Source organism: Magallana gigas, chromosome 2 (genome assembly GCF_963853765.1).
Source record: "Magallana gigas chromosome 2, xbMagGiga1.1, whole genome shotgun sequence".
NCBI classification, from domain to species: domain Eukaryota; kingdom Metazoa; phylum Mollusca; class Bivalvia; order Ostreida; family Ostreidae; genus Magallana; species Magallana gigas.
This window is the reverse complement of record NC_088854.1, coordinates 57,612,125-57,632,013: the sequence shown is the minus strand read 5'-3', so window position 1 is coordinate 57,632,013 and position 19,889 is coordinate 57,612,125. Positions and strand designations below refer to the sequence as shown.

At 33.7% G+C, this 19,889-nt stretch overlaps 2 protein-coding genes across 2 annotated transcripts; one reads left to right on the top strand and one right to left on the bottom strand.

Moving 5' to 3' along the window:
• The first annotated feature begins 2,509 nt into the window (after positions 1-2,509).
• Positions 2,510-6,871, top strand: LOC136271754 (carnosine synthase 1-like). The gene is given in 5 exon segments (XM_066072186.1): positions 2,510-2,704; positions 5,904-5,983; positions 5,985-6,127; positions 6,130-6,495; positions 6,498-6,871. Coding segments are annotated over 5 exon segments (1,008 nt in total). The 3' UTR covers positions 6,722-6,871.
• A 1,695-nt stretch (positions 6,872-8,566) lies between these two features.
• LOC105327186 (uncharacterized) lies at positions 8,567-19,647 on the bottom strand. Its single transcript, XM_011427513.4, has 3 exons — positions 19,230-19,647; positions 16,036-16,179; positions 8,567-11,577 (listed from the first exon to the last, which is right to left on the bottom strand). The coding sequence occupies exons 1-3, from the start codon at positions 19,495-19,497 to the stop codon at positions 11,369-11,371; spliced, it is 621 nt and encodes a 206-aa protein (XP_011425815.1). The 5' UTR covers positions 19,498-19,647; the 3' UTR covers positions 8,567-11,368.
• Between the last annotated feature and the right edge of the window lie 242 nt (positions 19,648-19,889).

The window sequence follows — 19,889 nt, the reverse complement described above, 5'->3', positions numbered from 1 at the left end:
AAAGGTAAGAAATCAAAACCAGACTGTTTACCCATGACTGCTCATGTATACAATTTTGGCTCGATGAAATTAAAAAAAAAATCGGAATTTTTGTTATCCGAATTTTTGTTTAATGAAAACATTTTTACAATTCTGGTTTTATTGAAATTAAAAATTCATTATTTTGAAAAGGTGCATGGAATTAACACCGAGTCTGGAAATACAGCTAACGAGAGTAACAATTTACGAATGAACAACCCGGATCTTAGGAGAGTTGTTACTTACGAAAAAAAAACACCTATACTGAAGATCTCATGTTTAAATCGTTCTAGAAAATTCGAAAGTTGAAAGCCTCAAATAGAAGTAAGTGCCTTTTAGCATAATTATTGTAATATTTGTGTTACATGTAATGTTGAACCCAAAATTGTAAAAGCGGGCCTGTACTTTCAATACTTATCTGGGATTTAAGAAATTGGCAATTTTGGTAATGGGCTTTACGGTCTTTCTTAATATGCAGTCATTTTCTATTCAGTATCAGTAGAAACAAAGAAGATTTTTAAACACAATATATTTTTATAACAACATGTATATGACAATTTTGGCATCATCCAAGAGTCAAAACCCCCGCTCTTTGGGACACAAAATTTAGGAACATGAAAATTACAGTTCTGGTAGAGAACATCCTTGTCTATAAAGCCAGGGATTCAGTTTTTCTATCAGATGCGCAGAAGTAATAAAGAATATATTTTTAAAACATTTATTTTGATCAATTTGACCCTGACCCCATGGCAAGTGTTAGGAAAAGGCACGTGGAACTTGAAAAGAATTTGGGATATAGTTTTCAAGAAGTAAAAAATGTTCAATTGTTATGCACGAAGCACGGTAAAAAGCGTACGACGACGGACGATGAAGTGAAAAACAAGAGGCCCATGGGCCACATCGCTCACCTGAGCAAAAATAGGCATGATAAAATCAGCTTAATGGAGTCATGATAAAAAATATGTGGACAATGTATATCACTTGTAGATCCTGTATAAATAAAAGTCACCCCCCCCCCCCCGGATATTCTTGTGTTAATGATCCAGTCCCAGATGATTTTATAGTCATATCACATGTTGAGCATTGCAGTTCTCAAAAAGTTTATAAACGGGATATAAACCTACATTACACTCTGAACCCCTTAAGAGGCCCAAGAAGCCAGGGACTAAAGTCTAAACAATTTTAAAGAATTAGCGAACATGCAGGTATATACGCTTACACACATTTACACGCGCTAACGTCGTCATGTTACACAACATATCGTTCATTTTTTTTTTTACAGTTTTTAGCTCACTTGAGCCGACGGCTCCAGTGAGTTTTTCTGATCAAGATTTGTCCGTTGGCTGTCGTCGTCGGCGTCGTCGTTGTCGTAAACTTTCCACATGTTCATCTTTTCTCCCGACCAATTGAGCCAATTTTAACCACACTCTTCCTCTTAAAAACCATTTGGCCAAAAAAAAAAAAAAGCTGGAACTTGTAGGCATCCTCAGGTAGTGTAGATTCAAGTTTGTTTAAATCATGGTCCCGGATTCGCCTCTCAATAAATGATGACACTGTCAAAGTGTAATGCGTTGAAGTTGATAGCAAAATAGCGTATTGTGTTAAATTTTGTTATAGCGAAAAGTCAGCGTGTTTTGCAAAGATACATTTTTATTAATAATCAATTTCATTGTCTTTTTTCGGACTCAATAAAACAAGGTTTTATTCTGAGAGTATATTTAAAGTAGTGATAGTATGCTTCACGAAAAGATAAGCTGCCTCAAAATTTATTCTCATGTACATGTACAGGTATTGAATACATCTTAACCAAAAGAAATGGCAAATATGCCGCTATAGGCATCAAAGTGAACAACAACGACTACTTTAAACACTGTGATCTGAGTGAATTCATGGACCCAGATATCGCTGGCCTTTCTGTTGGATCTCTTTTACAAACCATGTGTGAAAGATCTCAGAAGTACGTCATGTCCGGCAAATTCATCGTTGTCATAGGAGCCGGGGGAATCTGGGTAGCGTTTTACAAGAGGACTTACGACTTATGACAAAATTAATGGATGTTAATTAATCACCAACTAATCAATGATTTATTCATATGGCTGGAAAATATAATTATGGGAATTGATATATTTGTTAACAAATGGTTTTAAGTCAATTTTGTTTTCTTAAACCATTTTACGAGACTGTAAATATTTACGACTTTGTCGTAAGTTCTTTTGTAAAATGCAGCCCAGCAAGCGATTCTTCTGGCCAGCAGCCAAGAAAGATAATATCCAGATAAGTTTCTATTTCTACATTTTAAGCGATATGTAAATTCTTTACCGTTGTTATACTTAAAGAATAAAAAGTTACAACTTGGATTCCTCTTTTACCATTACAGGTGATCCTTGTTGACTGCTTGCCCAACCACAAAATACCTGATGTTGCCACATACCTGGAATACGACTTCAATGAGTATACCCAAGATGAAACCCATGCTAAGAACATCGTCCAAATGCTGCTGGAACAAGGAACTGAACTGGATGGTTGCTGTACTTTTCGGGAGGACTGCGTGCCTCTTCCAGCGCGCGTGAGCGACATACTGGGCCTTCATGGGGTTGGTCTGAAAGGAGCCATGATTGCCAAGAAGAAATCCTTGGCATCCACACAGAACACATTGTGTGACAGTGCTGCAGATAATGGCATATATGTATGCATATATGTATGCTGAAAGATGTCACCACATTGAAAACGAGGGCGATTTGGAATCTGCTGAGAAAACCGTCGAATTTCGCGCCATAATAAAAATGGAATACGGATCCAGGGGATCTATTCACAAAAAACCGTGCGTCTACGATTACACTTTCAACTTACGACAAACGTACGTTTACGTTTATGGTGCTATTCACAAAAGCTGTCGTAAGATAATAACGTTGTCGTACGTCTGTTACAGTCGTAAGTGCGTCTAAGTTCTTAGTTACCGACAATGCTCATGCGCAGTAGCAGGCATTATGGACAAATGACGTCACGCTGTATTTTCGCTCATTTACATTCGCGGAACTTTTATAGCGCCTCTGAGCACAGACAAATATAACGAAGTTACTTCTTTTCTTTTCATACGCATTTTCTAATGTAATTATATATGTTTACAATTATCGACAGAAAGACAATCAAATTGTGCCTGACGTTAAAAATGTTTCTTATTATAATAAGATAATTCCCTGTGTTTTAATACATGAAGTTTTATTATATTCCTGTGAATAATTTTGTTACAAAAAGAAACGTCAGACGCATGTGAGAATTTTTTTTCTGCATGCAAGAGGGTGTTGCAGTTCCTATGCTAATTTTCCCTTAAGGAGTTGAATTCGATGTAAATCTTTTTTTCGTGCAACGTTGTACATAAAGCAGTGTAGAATTTTATTTGCAAAGTTTGTACTAACTTATTTAAGACCATGAAATAAATTTGAAAATGGTTACACAGACAAATGTGGCAGAATTCCCGCTATATTAAAGGGGAATCCTCATCATTGTGAAAAAATGCCTCCTTGAAACAAAATTAATTTAATCTTAACGTTTAGAGTAAGTCAATTTCTTGAACACTACTATTTCCAATTTTTGTTTCAAAGAAGCATATTTTTAATAAATCTGACTTTTGGAAAAAATCATTAATACCTTTGAAATCTAAAAACGACGTATCAAATTATCCCTCATTAATGCATGTCTAGATTAGTCGAGTGGTAACGCAGATAGAATAGACTAAAATCGTGTCTTATATTTTTGACTGGGTTCGAATCCCGAAGAAAGTTGGATTTTTAAAAAAAATTATTTTTTAATCGCATGGAAGGGTAATGTATAGAGATAATTTAAGAATGTCAGAATAAAGTTATTCAAACCCTTCTTAATGTAATATTTTGCATGCCTGCTTATTTTTTTTTCAACATTTCTGTGTGAAGTCCCCGTTATAAACTTGAAAAACATTTTCCTCTGAACAAGAGATTTTAAAACAATGTACATGTACTTAGTATGTAGAAAGTTGATTTTTCACCCTTTTTATGAAATAAACGGGTGTGCTGATTTCAAAGATACATGTACAGGTTGTTAAAAGCAAAAAAAATCATTTTAGAAAGTTTGAATCGGTGATGAAGCAATATGTTACTGAAAATATGTACGGAAAAATTGGTACTTTTTTACTAGACTTAGCGTTTATTTAGATACTATAGAAACATTGGATGCTTATAATTACAACCCTGGCGGTTTTTAAGAGCCAGAATAGATCTAAGATTTATTAATGTATCTCAAGAATGATATTTTAAACACGTTGGACAGTAGATATCAAATTGAGATATGTTAACATTCGAATACAGAAAACATGTATATGGTTATCTTTCTAACTGTATTTGGTAGCTGCCGTGTTCGATAGAAATGCGCGTAAAATGTTTGTTTATTTTGCCTCCGTACGGAACATACCCGCTATGTAAATAAAGTGTACGTAATGTGTCTATATTTTGATGTGGCTCTCAAGCGATACGGATATTTAAAGGCCCTTTCCACGTTAGGGAATAGTCCCACTGATTTGCAACACCTTCTTTATTTCATGTTTTAAACTTCCAAAAAATCTACAGCAGAATTTGTTTGTAATAAAACGTGGCATACTTAAAATACTGTCAAAAAACACTGTCAGTTTATCGCTACATGTACATTCTAAATATGTCGGGTTTTGGTTTTTTGTTTTTAGTTTTTGGTTTTTTTTTTTGGGGGGGGGGGTGTCTGTTTCGGCGACAATATACATGTAGTAACTAAGTATTATCACCCACGTTGGCGTGTCCATTGATAACTTTCCTTCCGATATTGTGAATTTTTTTAAGGTAGTCTGGAGAATAAAAGAAATATATATATATATATATATATATATATATATATATATATATATATATATATATATATATATATATATATATATATATATATATATATATATATATATAATCAATAAGAATTTATTAAGTTAATGGCTATCATTTGATTTTTATTGAAATTATGACCTAACATGATGAATTTTTGTGCATGATTTAATAAATTTTGAGACCATGCTTCATTGTATTAATATTTGGTGGCTGGACCTTGTGAGCTAAAAAGAATTGTGCAAAGGTATAAATATGTTGGTCTTTTTAATGAGTTTAAAAGTTGTTTCAAATTTAAAAAAAAAATGGTTAGACACAGATTTCTTAAAGGCTGGGTCTACCTTAAAAAATTAAGATTTTAGGGGGACCAGACTGACCCCGGGCCCCCCAGCTCTAGATCCGTGCATGATATGTAATACGTTGATTACATTACATACTGATAGTTAATTAGTGTGTATGTATATGACTATCGTTTAATTGATTAAATGCATTTGTAGGAATAAAAGAAAACGCCTATATTATCAAATAATTTTCGTAGTTTTACCTAATACTGATTCGATGTACCCTAAATTGATGGCGCGTAATATATCTCTTTTCCTCTATGTGTAGGGTTAGTAATGGTGATTATCTGTTGTATGCTTGGATGATTATAATTGTGCTTCAAATATGATTAAGAAAAATGAATAACAACCACCATTTATATGTTTTGCAACACGAGATACAAAAAGAGTGACCTGTCTTCTTATGGTAAACCATAGCGCGTTATCAAATAGGAGTTTCTTCTCTTAATTTTGCTTATGACAAAATGAAGGTAGTCCCTAGAACTGCCATAACTCAACTATAAACATATCAATTATAGACTTACGTCAACCCAGTAGTAGACGTAAACTTACGACTGTTTTTTGACGTAACGTCACAGTTCGACATTTTGTGAATAAGCAAAATCTAACGAAAAAATCGTACGTCAAACTTACGTCTGCGATTAAACGTACGATTTCTTGTGAATAGATCCCCTGTGCCGTTGGAGTTAAGCTTGTATGTGACATGAAAGAGGCCAAGGAACATATGAGAAGCCTACAGGAAAAACTGACACCCAGGCATTGGCCTTAGATATGACAAAAGCATATTGGTGATGAAATATCTGGAGGACAAAAAGCACGACACCGATGTCGTCCTATTTAACAGAAAACTTGTGGCCGCTTTTGTTTCTGACAATGCACCAACAAGAGGGAATTTTTCACAGAAACCGCCGCTTGCATGCCATCTTGTTTGCCAAACAACAAGATTGAACAGCTCATCACTGCTGCCTACCAGTGCTGTACCGAGATAGGACTTGTCAGTGGCGTCTTCAATGTGGAGATGAAAATGACCCCCACAGGATCAAAGCTGGTCGAAATCAACGCCCGTATGGGGGGATACTATCTCAGAGACTGGATCAAGGAGGTGTAAGGTGTGGATCTGATTCGATGTGTCTGTATGATCGCCTGCGGAATCAAACCTCTGCTCCACAATCCCAGGCCACGATTCCAGATGATGGGCGTGATGTGCGTGCCATCCGTTCATGCGCCAATCTTCAAGGACACTCAGATATACGATCTCATCAAAACCTACACACCATGGGCCACATCCTCTACAAGGCCATCAGGGAGGATATCAAAGATGTGGACTTCTATATTGAAGTACCGATATGTAACATCGCTGTTATGGCTGGAAACATCACACAGGTCAAACAAAAACTCCTCAACGTCTGCTCAACGTTCAGTCTAAGCACGGAGGAATATGACGTTGAATTCTTTTTGAGCCACTTCAAAGAAAATACCGAATAACGCTTTATTTTTACTGCTGTAATTTTTTGTTACGAATTTACAGCCAAAACCAATTGTTATTGCGACATTGCATATGTTTTTGTCATGATGCATCTAAAGACTAGACACCCAAACTGAATAGAAATCCATCATCAAACAGTCTGTCCAAGTCAAATACTGTGGAATCATTAGATTTCGTGGTGGCTCAATTTTCGTGGAATTCGTGGTTACATCCACGAATTAACATCCTCCCCGAATTAATAAATTAGGGCTTTAAAGTCATATTCCCTTTTGCAGGTATAAGAAAATACACGAAATTACCTTCCCACGAACCTGTAAAATTTAAGCAATCCACGAAAATTGGCCCCCACGAATTTTAATGATTCCACAGTAGTCCATTTAATTTACTCTAAAATTAGTCAAACCTTAACAAAATTGCAACAGAATTTTTTTTAGTTTAACTTGAAATTACAGTTGCTGTGCCTAGACAATCATATACTAAAAGTCTAGAAAAATCTAAAGCTGTAACATGAAGAAATTTGGGTGAAAACTTTCGTTTTAAGTGAAAAATAGTAGAAAACTGAGAAAAAATATTTTCCTATTTTTGTACTTAAAATTGACATTTTTTAAAACATGCAACTGTATTCAATATTATGATATTTTAACACATTTAAATATATCTTAAGCTGTAAAATAAAAGAAAGGATGAAAACCTTCTTTTTTTAGTGAAAAATAGTAGAAAACGGGGAAAAATATTTTCCTATTTTTGTACTTAAAATAAACATTGTTTAACATGTAACTGTATCCAATATTATGATATTTTAACACATTTTAAATATATCTTAAGCTGTAAAATGAAAGAAATTTGGGTGAAAATCGTCGTTTTTAGTTTTAAAAAATAGTAGAAAACTGGGAAAATATTTTCCTATTTTTGTACCTAAAATGGACATTTTAACATGCACCTGTATCCAATATTATGATTTTTTTAAACACATTTAAATATATCTAAAGCTGTAAAATGAAAGAAAATTCGTTTTTAGTAAAAAAGAAATAGTCGAAAACGGGGGGAGGAAGGGGGGGGGGTCCTATTTTTTTGCATTTAAAATGGACATTTTAATCTGTAAATATGATATATACTATGATATCTAAATATAATAACTATAATTAATAAAAGGCTCCGACGTTTAATATAATTCTTTTAAAATGAGATAATTTCAAGTAATGACTATAATGTTGTATGGAATTACTCTACTATAAAAAAAATTTTAACGCCAGGTTCCTTTGGTCGAAGTGTATCTTTTATTTTGTGTGTGTGTGTGTGTGTGTGGTTTTTTGGTGTGTTTCACAAATCATTGTAAATGTGTTTGTATTTTTTGACCATGATTTGTTATTTATTTCATTTATTTATGGAAAATGTCTTTTTGGTTTATGATGAATTCTTTTTACACTTAAAGAATTTGAATAAAAGAAACTTGTGTTTTGGCACTACTAACAAAACTGTTGTTTGCAAGGAACATCGAGTAAATATTTGCTTTTTCAATTCAATGATTAAAAAAGAATTCATAAGCTAACCAAGAAGTCCAAATTATCCCAACCTTTGCTTTCTTCTTTTTATACACCCAGTTTCAAAACCCTTGTCTGTAGAATAGTATACATTAAACTTATCATGCTTAGTTTTTTTTTTTTATAAAGAAAATTTAAATATATTTCCTTATACCTGTCCATGTAGATTCTGGGCAATATTTCTTAAACATGTATGCTCCATATTGATGAGGTCAAGGTTACAACCTTTATAAGTCATAACACGTAATTATTTAAATCACAAGATTGTATGTCTGTATGTTGAAAAAGCAATAAATCACAAAGTTTAATACATTGACACTTTTATTCTAAACTATAAAATCTACCATAACCAGTGCATATGATAGGCGACGATGAGTCATAAACACATACATATAGTATCGACGTGTGTAAAATCTATAGTAAAACATACAAATATAGTCATACATTAACAAGTAACAAAATCTGACAAAAAGGCTAAAAACGGGCTTCAAAATAAATACAGAAATGCTCAACAGTTATCACTTAGACAGGGTGGTGACATGCTATATATAATGGTATTACAAATGAATAGAACAATCTACAATGTATAAGCACACACAACAATGTCCTGAGCAGAATCTCAATAGGTCAGCAGATGCTAAGAAAATCTGTACTAAAAAAAATTCAACAATCATTCAGTAACTTTGAATTATGATGCTTCAAGAAAAAAGATATCGGTACATTTAAATTTTGTTCAAAAAAGTTTACATAATGAATCTCTGACAAAAAGAAAGTCTAAACATTAAGATTTTGATCCAAAACATATACTGTACTGGTCAAAAAATGGAACTCTTTTGATGTAAAAAAAATCCAAAGGATAGAAATTTTCAAAACAAAAACACTAGACATCAGCCTAACACTTTTCAAATGATCAAATATGCTAATGACTTGAGCTCTCAGTGTGAGCATTAAAAATATTGTGACATTGTGCCCCAATCACAGTTAGTGATTTATATGATGATTAAAATGTCGAAAGTACATCAATGAAATACACATATGTATACACTAGTTCAATGCAGTACATGTAGTTATATAGTTTGGTTTGTTAAAAACTCATGTCAGTATATGTAGGATAATCATAAAACTAAGTATTTATCAAAACCAAAATTGATCTGCTTTGATCAGGAAGACAAAGCAGTGTTAAGTTTTAGGTACTGTACCAATATTTCCTGTCGGTGTATCGAGTAATTTATCAAAACATTAGGGGTCGTTAATGATTACTGAATGTACAAGATATGAATGGCTTTGTCAAATATTGTTTCCATTGTGGCTCTCTTAAACATAATAAAGCACCACAGAATTATCATTCACCACGACAGCACCACATTAAAATCACACTCAACCACACACATATACCACAGATCTAGTGCTCACTGTTTGTTTAACATTGTTTTACAAATACAGGGAAAACTGACATCTTGCTATCTTTTAAAAATCCTAAAACGCTTGCATGAATATATTGCATGGCACACATTTATGAAAATTGGAGAAATTTGACAGAATTTAACAAATTCTACTCTTCAGATATAAATAGGTATCAATCTTTCAAATTATTCAAAAACTATCTGTTGAAATTTTACCATATTGTACTTATAACTTATCAAATCGATTAAAACGATAAATAAAGATGAATATTAAAGAGCCATAACATGCCATTAACATGTCCCACACTATCAGACATTTATTACCTTCTATTAAAGCTACAACAGTGAATTTGTGACTAGATAATGTTATGTTTAATGAATCTACACAAGTTGAATAAATATTTATATACACTATACATGTAATATACAACAGTTCACTGGAACTTTCATATAGTTTCAATTTTTTTTTGTAAATCTGAGTATCTAAAAAGTTTTATACACGAATCTCAATATCTGAACAACCTCAGAATAACAAGAGTTATCTGCCCTTGACATTTGTTTACAATCATGTAAGTTTTCCCGTACATAACTTTGGCACGTTAGACAGTTTCACTACATGCAGTCTAATATCCTTTACTGAATTTATCAAAATATGCACGTCAACTTTCACACAGGCAATACAAATAAGTGTACCTAATTAATGCAATTACCTTATCATACAGGTTTTTTTTTCTCTCACCAAAATTCGTGAGTCACAACTTTGCTTTGTTCAAAGAAACAGTTTAATACAATCTTAAAAGTTTCAAATGTAAAAAAAAAAACAACCTGTGGAAATTCATGCCTCCAACATCTAAAGCATGTATGTTTCATAACATCAAGGCACTTTATTGATATGTCCTCTTTTTCGTACACAATTTTATGTATATTAAAAGATATTGTCGGTAAAAAATACAGTAGTTGAGAATCTGATTAATAAAATGATGCCACAAAGTATTTCAAAAGTTTACATATAAAAAATACCTGTAAAATTGTTTATGAATATGCTTATTCTATATCAAACAGGAAAATATTACTGTACATATATGCATCATTAATAACAAGAATATATATATTTACCAAAAAAAAAATCTTAAATAATACATGATTAAGAGCAAGTAAACTTCTCATTTGACTCGCTGTTTGAAATTTGATATGATGTGTAGATTTTCTGTACCTAGAAAATGTATGCAAGACTGTCGCTGATGGAGCCGATCCAACATTCCTTTGATTCTTTTGCTACTTTAAGATAAAATGACTTCCATGGGTGTAGCATAAGCTTCAAAGGACTGTCAGATAAACAAGAGACTTACAGTACATATACTGGTGGGCTCTGTGTACACTATTTCCATCAGTTACAACAACAATGGGGAGTCCACGTAAAGAGAACCAGAATAACATTTATTGCACACATAGAAAATATAAGGCCCCTGTTTAATGATCATCATTAAAAGTATCAAAGGTAAGTAAAAAATATTGAAATTTCTGAATCATGGTCAATTAGGGTCAAATCAAGTGCTAGTGCATTTGAATTAATGGTTTGAATATTCTTCCCCTTAATCCCCTTCCCATTAACTGCACCCTGTGTCTTTAGTTTATCCCCCTCCCATTAACTGCACATAGTGTATTTAGTTAATCCCCTTCCCATTAACTGCACACAGTGTCTTTAGTTGTACTCCTCCTCGTTCCTTCCCACACAGAAGTAGAGTATACTGGCAATCAGGGAGAGAGCCGTAGATCCGACTGCCACCCAGAAGCTCCACCCAAACAGCAGGATATGGTCCGTATCCCGGCTCTTGTCCGTCAAAACCTCGGCCTTGTTCTCCAGGTAAGCCTTGGCTCCAAACAACGAAATCGCCACGGCCAGCAGTAGAACTGTGGAGGACAAAAAAGTTACAGGGTATGTTGGATGAGAGCTGAAGAAATGGTCAATATAACTGTGAGGGCTCCTCTCATTCTTTTAATACATGTACTATATATGCATAAAGTCTAAAAGGCAAATGGAACAACATTCGAGTCTGGTAATGTAGGGTATCATTTGAAGGAGAAAATCATGATATCACATCCTCTGAATTATTTTTAATCAAATAATATTTGTGTAATAAAAGTGTAAACACCTCTTAGCCTCTAGGGTCTTTATAAACTTTAAAACTATAAATTAAAGAGGCTATACTAAGTACATGTTCAGGAAAACTGTGCTGGTGATATTACATATACAAGCTATGTTTCCTCAATGTAGTAGAAATAATTTGTCTGTAAGAGCTACAGATAAGCTCCTGAATTTCTTCTTTTTCAGGTCATGCATAATTATACCGCAGGTAAATCAAAGAATAAATCCCTTCTGGTGCCCCTCAGGCGGGGCCGTTAAATGACAAGGAGATTTTACGTGTTACCTGTCATCAATTAAACATTACAACATTTGAACATTGCAAGCATTTTTATAGTTTGTGGCCCTAGTTAGAGTTTGGCTGGAAATTCTACAGAGAGAGGTGCTAATTCAGTTCATGTGAGGAATCAACGGTCTCTGTCTGGGTTCATGTACATCATCAAGAAAATTGTTCATAGGTTGAAGATCCAATTGTCAAAGGTTGAAAATCTCATTACAGATACCGGCACTTACTTTGTATGAGTCAAAGTAATATTTTTTTACCAATCATTTAATAAAAACACTAGCCTATTAATAGCAAATTATTATTAATAAATATAAATATCATAACTGTGCATTATAATGTTGCACATCCATCAATCAATAATGGCAACAAAAAAACAATTATTCAAGAATATCCCACTCTATTGCTAGTAACTTTTTGGAAACTTCATACGTATTGTACATATTAAATATTATTCATTTTGTTCTAAAAATCATGTTAAATTTCTGGTCAACATTTTCTCTCAAAAGTTACAGAGCTGATTGTTCTAGAGCTTTAGAAATATATGTAAGAGTTGCGAGGAATGTCAGGTGTATTGTATACATCTTCCTTAAGCAATAAAAATGTCATCCTCTCAAAATGTACATGTGTACAGTGACTGTGTTCACACAACACTGACAGACAGGCCTTAACAAGTTTCCATTTCAGCAAGTAATGCAACAATAGTTAGACTTTGTTTATAATCTATTAGTTCATGTATGTTGGGATAGAGGAGCATTTTTGGGAGTTGATTTTAATCAACTCTCCTATGCAGTTACTCTGACAAACCAAAAGTGAAACAGTGTTTGGACCAAAGCATAAATCATTGCCGCTGACAAAAATTAGTTCTTGAGAATAATTAATAAATCCGAAATAATGTATGCAAAAGCATTGTTTTTCAAGGAAACATATTTATAAATACCTTGAAAATAGTCAGATTTTAAATGGTACAAACAATTAAGAAATTTTTTGTAGTTGTATGACTGTATTCTTATGCCAGAGTTCAATATAGTCTCGTTCAACTCGGCGCTCGGCTGTCTCCGTAAATCTCCGACAAGCAGAGAGTCTCTCTTACTTGTCGGAGATTAACGGCGATAGCCGAGCGTTTGGTTGAACGAGACGAGAGTTCAATATTGCGTGGACCCATAAATTTTCCAGAAATATTTCTATTACTGATACATACCCGGTAGTTTGATTGAATTTATTATATCTTTAAATATTACTTAACATGATTCATATGGGGTTTTATCAACATTCTTGTGTAGAAAAAGTCCGAAAATTCATATTATAAAAATGTGCGTAATTCAAATACAGATTACCGTAGAAACTACCTGTACTTGTCATGCAAAATAACATATCATTGATTTTAAAATAAATAACCATCGATAAAATCAACTCCCGTCAGTTCTTCGGTACTTTGATTAAAATTGCCATCAGATTTCAACCACATTCTGACTAGAGGAGTAAATCCACACTGTGGAGAATGAATTAACTTTTGGGGGGATGTACAGTCCACTGAATGGGTTCCATGATTCGAAATATATCTATCATATACAGTACTCTAAATTTCCTTCAAATTCCATCGGTATTAAAAATATACATGTAAATACTGAAGTACTGTTGTATACATTTTCATTTTAAATGCTCTTTTTCAATCAATGAATATAAAGTTGTATAAATTTTCATTTTAAATGCTCTTTTCAATCAATAAATTTAAAGTCTTCAACAGGTTAAAAACCGTTTTTGTACCCAATTCTGCAAAATCTGGAAGAGTCTTGACCTCTAGTTTCTTTGAAAATCTATTGTGAACTTATGATAGAGATGTATGCTTGCATGTGCTTCAAAAACAAAGAACACAAAACAGAGCACAGAGAATTTTCAAAACAGACCAGATGATGGAAATAGCTGGGTGTAAAGGCAACTGAAAGATTCTGACATTAGTTTTGAATTACCAGTTACAGCATTTTTGAATAAAACCGATTGATTCGCCTCCGACTGCCAATTTTCAACCTGCCAGCCAAAGATTGAGCAACAAAATTTTATAGATAACATATCATTTTGATCATCTACAAAATCTTCCCTAACTTTAGATAGGAATGGATAGATGATTTCTTAATCTTTTGAAGAAGAATAAAATACATTGTATATAACTCAGCTGTCAAAGACCCAAGAATTCTAAAAAAAAATCTTACTAATACATACTTTAAAAAGTAAATTTATCCAAAAAAAATCAATCAGTATATATCATTGTAGGAATGAAAAGAAAACGATTCTGGCCTTCTACAATGTACAGATTGATTTTGAACATCCTAATTTTTTTTTATTTTGCTTTGTGCTGGTAGCGAGTATAAATACAACCCCTGTCTGACACTTGCAATTGAGTTATCAAAATGTAAAATTCAGCTCAGTGGCTTCCATATCAGCTGATGATATTAGCCTTCTTTGATACTTGTTTCACAGCTTTTTCCTCCAAGGCTGATACCTCAATAAAATTCGCATTCATCAAATGATTACCCAAATATCTGGAGGATATCGTTCATGTTATATATAATGGATCGTTCATGGTGTGTGATGACATATAATCTCCATCCAGTTAAATCTATGGATATACACTATGATATTAAATTATTTTTGATATTCATTGGATATCACACATTGACAATCATGATGATTAATTATAATACTTTGATGATGTCATGTCATGAAAAGAGGTACTGAGTATCAGTATATAAAAAATTGCTGATGATTTGATGTGAGATACATTTTGTTGGGTTTTGTAATTCCCTAAACCATTCTCTTGGACATCAAACACACAATGCTTTGGATAAAATAATAAAGAAAAGCATCCATAGACTTGATCAAGTTAATTAACATTTTCATTCAGATTGTGTTACAATATACTATCATTTCTTTATATATATAATTATGTTTATTAGTTCCATGTGGTGTAGATAAGTAATGATCACCGCAGACTATTACCTGTATAAATACCTGTGTACCTGCGCTAGGTGTTATTATGATTTTATGAAGGAAATGAAACACAGAACAATGTGTCATGCCTTAACAATAGATATATTGACACAGAGTGCCTCAGTAAACCACAGACCTCAACACAAACAAAACAGACTGAAGGACACGAAAACAGGAGACTGTCAGCTCGGGCATCTGAAACTGGACCCATTTCACAAATCACTTACTCCAAAATTCATTTGTGAGAATCTGTTCATTATCTACCACCTTACTTTGAAACTAACTGGAAAAGTAATTATGAGACGATGGCTATTTGATTTGTATGTATATAAAAAGGGCAATGATTATAACAGGTGTTCTACCAAAGGCTATCTTTTTATATATACAAAATTATATATGTACCGGTAGGTACTTCTTACATTTTCAAGCAATAATCTGTCTTTCTCCGATATTTCAAATTCTGTATATTCTAAAAATTAAACAGTAATATGAATCGTTTGATAATTATGACTAATAACGAATGTTGGAGGTAGTTACTTGAGCATGGCTTATTTGGTTTATGCAGACCATGAAAATGTACCCTTCACTACATAAAGGTGTTTATCCGAGTTACCCCACATAAAAACATCTTAAATTTTCCAATAAAATCTTACAAAAACTTGGTCAAGCAGTTTAACTTTACATGAATCTGACCAGTAGTAAATTGTATCTGCACAGCATGGTTCAGCGGTAAGCCTAGATGTTGCCTCTTTCACTATTCATGTAGATACTATGCTTGTTCAAAGCCCCCTCATTAACATTTAGGAAAGCAGGCACTCATTTCAAATTGGGACGGGGGCCTTTCAACAGAGAAAGACAGTAAGCCAAGATGTTGACTTCTCTACCTCTCATGTTCATGCTACATTTGTTAGATGCTTTATAATAACAAAGAAATGACCTTCCCCTGTATACATACATGTAAGATTGGCAAAGGCTCCGGTGGCTTGGTAGGGGTTACATCCCTTGGAGCTCCAGCAGAGAGAGAATAGTCCAATCAGGAGGGAGAGCATGGAGCTGGCTACCGCACACGACATCAAGCCCTGCACGGCCTTGAACCAGTCTACAAATTATAATCATAAAATACTGTTACAAATACTTCAAAGACATGCCAGGTCTGTTACACATTTATATAAAATACAGAAAGTTTTTTATATACATGTATATCATGAAACCAGTTTAAATTTTTTAGGCTCGGTTAGTGGAACCTGAAGGAACTTTGGACATTCCTGTAGTGCCCATCTGTTGGCCTTTCTTTATCTTTTTTCCCATTATTTATCTAATTATAAAGCCTTCTCTCTTTATCCTTTTCCATTATTTATCTAATTACATCGCTTTCACTTTCCAATGGTTAAGAGACTTGGTGTGTGGTTTCCATCATACTATGAAATAAACTAATATAAGTTGTACAAATCTTATAAAAATTTACAATCACGTTGACCCACTTTAACAAAAGCCATGACATTTCGTGGTTTACACAAAAACATACTGATTTTCCATCAGAGTTAGATAGCAGGGGTCAATAGGGACAGTGTTGCTTGGATCTCTCTCAAGGAATTCCAGTCAACTGTGAACTGCTTGTTTATAAATGTTCACTCAGTATCTAACAATTCCAACTCCAGACCTCCCTCTTATTTTCTTGAGGGTGGGAGTTATATGATAATCAATGGGATATATATGTGGGTCATTATCGAGTTGTTTGCTTTTTATAGAGGTTACTAAGAAATCCCTGCCATTGAACTACAAAAAGTAATCACTAGAACAGCTGCTTCATCTTAGGCAAGAGCTTCATTGTAATTGGAAATGGATGTACACACTGAAAACAGACCTTTAAAAAAGTTGTCTTGATGAGCAGTGATAAGAACAGACACATGTAGTAACTCTAAAATGAAGCTAGCAGTGCCCGATGAATAAATACATTGAAGTAATGCTCTAAATTTATACAGGTCTTAAAAAGAGTCCATCTAGGACAGTTAAAGTAATAAATATCTTGAGAAGACTGGTATCTTTAATATATACATGATTGTGGAAACATGAAATAATCTTATTTACATTTTTTCAATTACCTTGAAAATTATTTTTTACGTGCAGTTAAGGAATGCAAAGAAATGCAAAACTGCATACATGTCATTACATGATATGGATATTAAATTCATACAACCACCACTTATATTTACATGTACAGGTAATGGAATAATTCAAAACTTCATATCTGAAAGCCTTAAACAGCATTATATACATGTATCTAATTCTATAAAGGACAGGATTAAAAAATTTCCCAAAGGGAGCCAGCGGGTGATCGGGAAGGGGAGTTATTCAAGACCAGGGCCATTTTTTCATACCCCTCCCCCCCCCCCAATTCACACATGCATGACTGTATACAAGTAGCCTAGTATACAATGATCAGAAGACAGTCTAGAACCAACCAATACAAAGTGAGGAGGGATCTATATAATTTCGCAATTGCCAAAACATACTTCACTGGTATTTGTGGGGGGGGGGGGGGGCTGTTTTACACTGGTGACTAACAGATAACAGTACCATGGTTTGATGAATGATGCAGTCATCTCTTTAATATACTTTGAAGGTCTGCATTTTCAATAAAAAAATTAATAAATGATTAGAACAATCTGCATGCAAATATTGTATTGCTGTCCCAAGATGTTTCCATATCATGTTTAACTTAATTATTTTATATTTAGAGTCTTAACAAAGTTTGTCATTATGAAAATTAAAATCAAAAGAATGAAAAGATTTATTATAATTAATTTATATCAAACACCCCTCTAATTCATTAGGACGTGAGGTTTAATTTTTTAACAGCATAACTAAAATTACCTAAAAAATAAATAATTAATGTTTACAAGTCATTAACATTATAAATGACATAAAAATGTACAATCAGATGATAATGTTCATTCAAAATACATTGTGCAAAGTGTTCCGAGAACTTCGGAATCCAAATGAATAAAACAATGTGAGATCTTCCCATTGTTTATAAAATCTCTTCAACTGACCAATCTTAATGGATAAAGTGAGATGACATGTAAATAAAGAAACTTGGGGTATTTTATTTTTAGAATGTGTAATTTTTTGCTGTTACATCATCAAAGAGAGATGAAAAAGGAGTCTTGGTGAGAGACACATATGTAGTAAAGTGTGAAGTACTTGGTTTGAGTTTGGTTTATCTATGGATCATGATGACTAATGTCTACAAAAAATGTATTGAATCATTTTTATCAAGCTAGTTTAGGTCTGTTCCAAGGGATAAAGGTTTTCTTATTTATAGATACAATGAAATAGAACAAATTGTTAATAAAGAAAAATAGTTTGGCAAGACCAATCATCGTGAACATGGTGGTGAAAGACAGGAGTAGGGGACAATGAGTGAAATCAGAATCTCTACAGTGCACTTTCAGTTAGAACATGTTACCACTGGGCCTCGGTTGTCGGATAGTGCGGTCCTTTATTTTTTGTTCCCCAAGACAAAAATTCATGACTAAAATAGGTAATTTTATAGATATTTCTGTGTATCACAATAGAAACATCCACTAAAAGCTTGTTTCAATCTGGATATGTTGAAAAAATGTATTCAATGTAACAGTAAGTACACTGAATTCACTTTTGTGATACATAGAAATACATGTAAGAACCTTTTTATCAAGATTACCAATTTTAATAATTTTTGTCTTCAGAAACAACAAACAATAAAAGCACTACTGGCGTGCGACCAGTTCTTGCCAAGTACCATTTCTCAACATTGTGACGTCATTTTATCAACACATAAAATTATATACGAAAAATGACGTCACAATGTACTGGCGAGAAATGGTACTTGGTGACAACTGGTCTCACGCCAGTATCCGACAACAGAGCCCCTGTACATGAAACTATGGAGCAGAGATTTGGTATAGCCACAGCTGAAAGAGTTTCAATCAGAACTTTGCACTTTCACTTAAAAATAAACTACAGTAGCTTATAAGATGTATTCTCTTTAGAGACGTGGAAAGGCATAGTCTATGCCTGTCCACTTCTTAAAAGAGAATATTATGAGATGATGCTTTAGTACAGTGTAAATTGATGAAGTTAATATTTCTTCAAAGAGAACGTTACCTGGTAGATTTTTTTCAATGGCGAACTCATTGGCAAAATACCACTGGCAGTTGTTGAGCGAGCCTGCCGAGGAAGGCCCCCCTCGACAATTGAGCCACAGCCCACAATCACAATCTGTGGAGGAACAATCACAGACGTCCACTCTTTTATTCATCACACCCGCTGGAACCCTCACACTCAGCCAATTCGGGGTTGCAAAAGACACTATTGTTCCCACGGTTGTTACCAATACACATATTATCGCCGTGATTACTAAACAATTCACCATTTTGACGAAAAACGCTGGCCTTCCTTTCACAAAGATACCGTGTTATCAAAACTTCCGTTCAAGACCTTCTTCACAGGTTAACTTCCGGTGTAGAATTTCGCCAAATATGTAATACGTCAGACAGGAAAAAGTGACGAACTGTGATTGAACCTTTGGAAAAACAACAACAGGAATTTGTTATGTTCTAAATATTTAATTGTTGAACACCTGAATAAATTACTTAGTTGATTGAGGTACAATGAGGGATGTACAAAATCTACGAGGCGGATCAAATGTTAATTTTGGTGCCGATGCGGTATAACGTTAGGCGTCGGAACCGGGGTGGGGGGGGGGGGGGGGGGGGGGAAGGGGCTTAGCCCCCACTTTTTTGCAAAGTTAGACCTAACCATTAG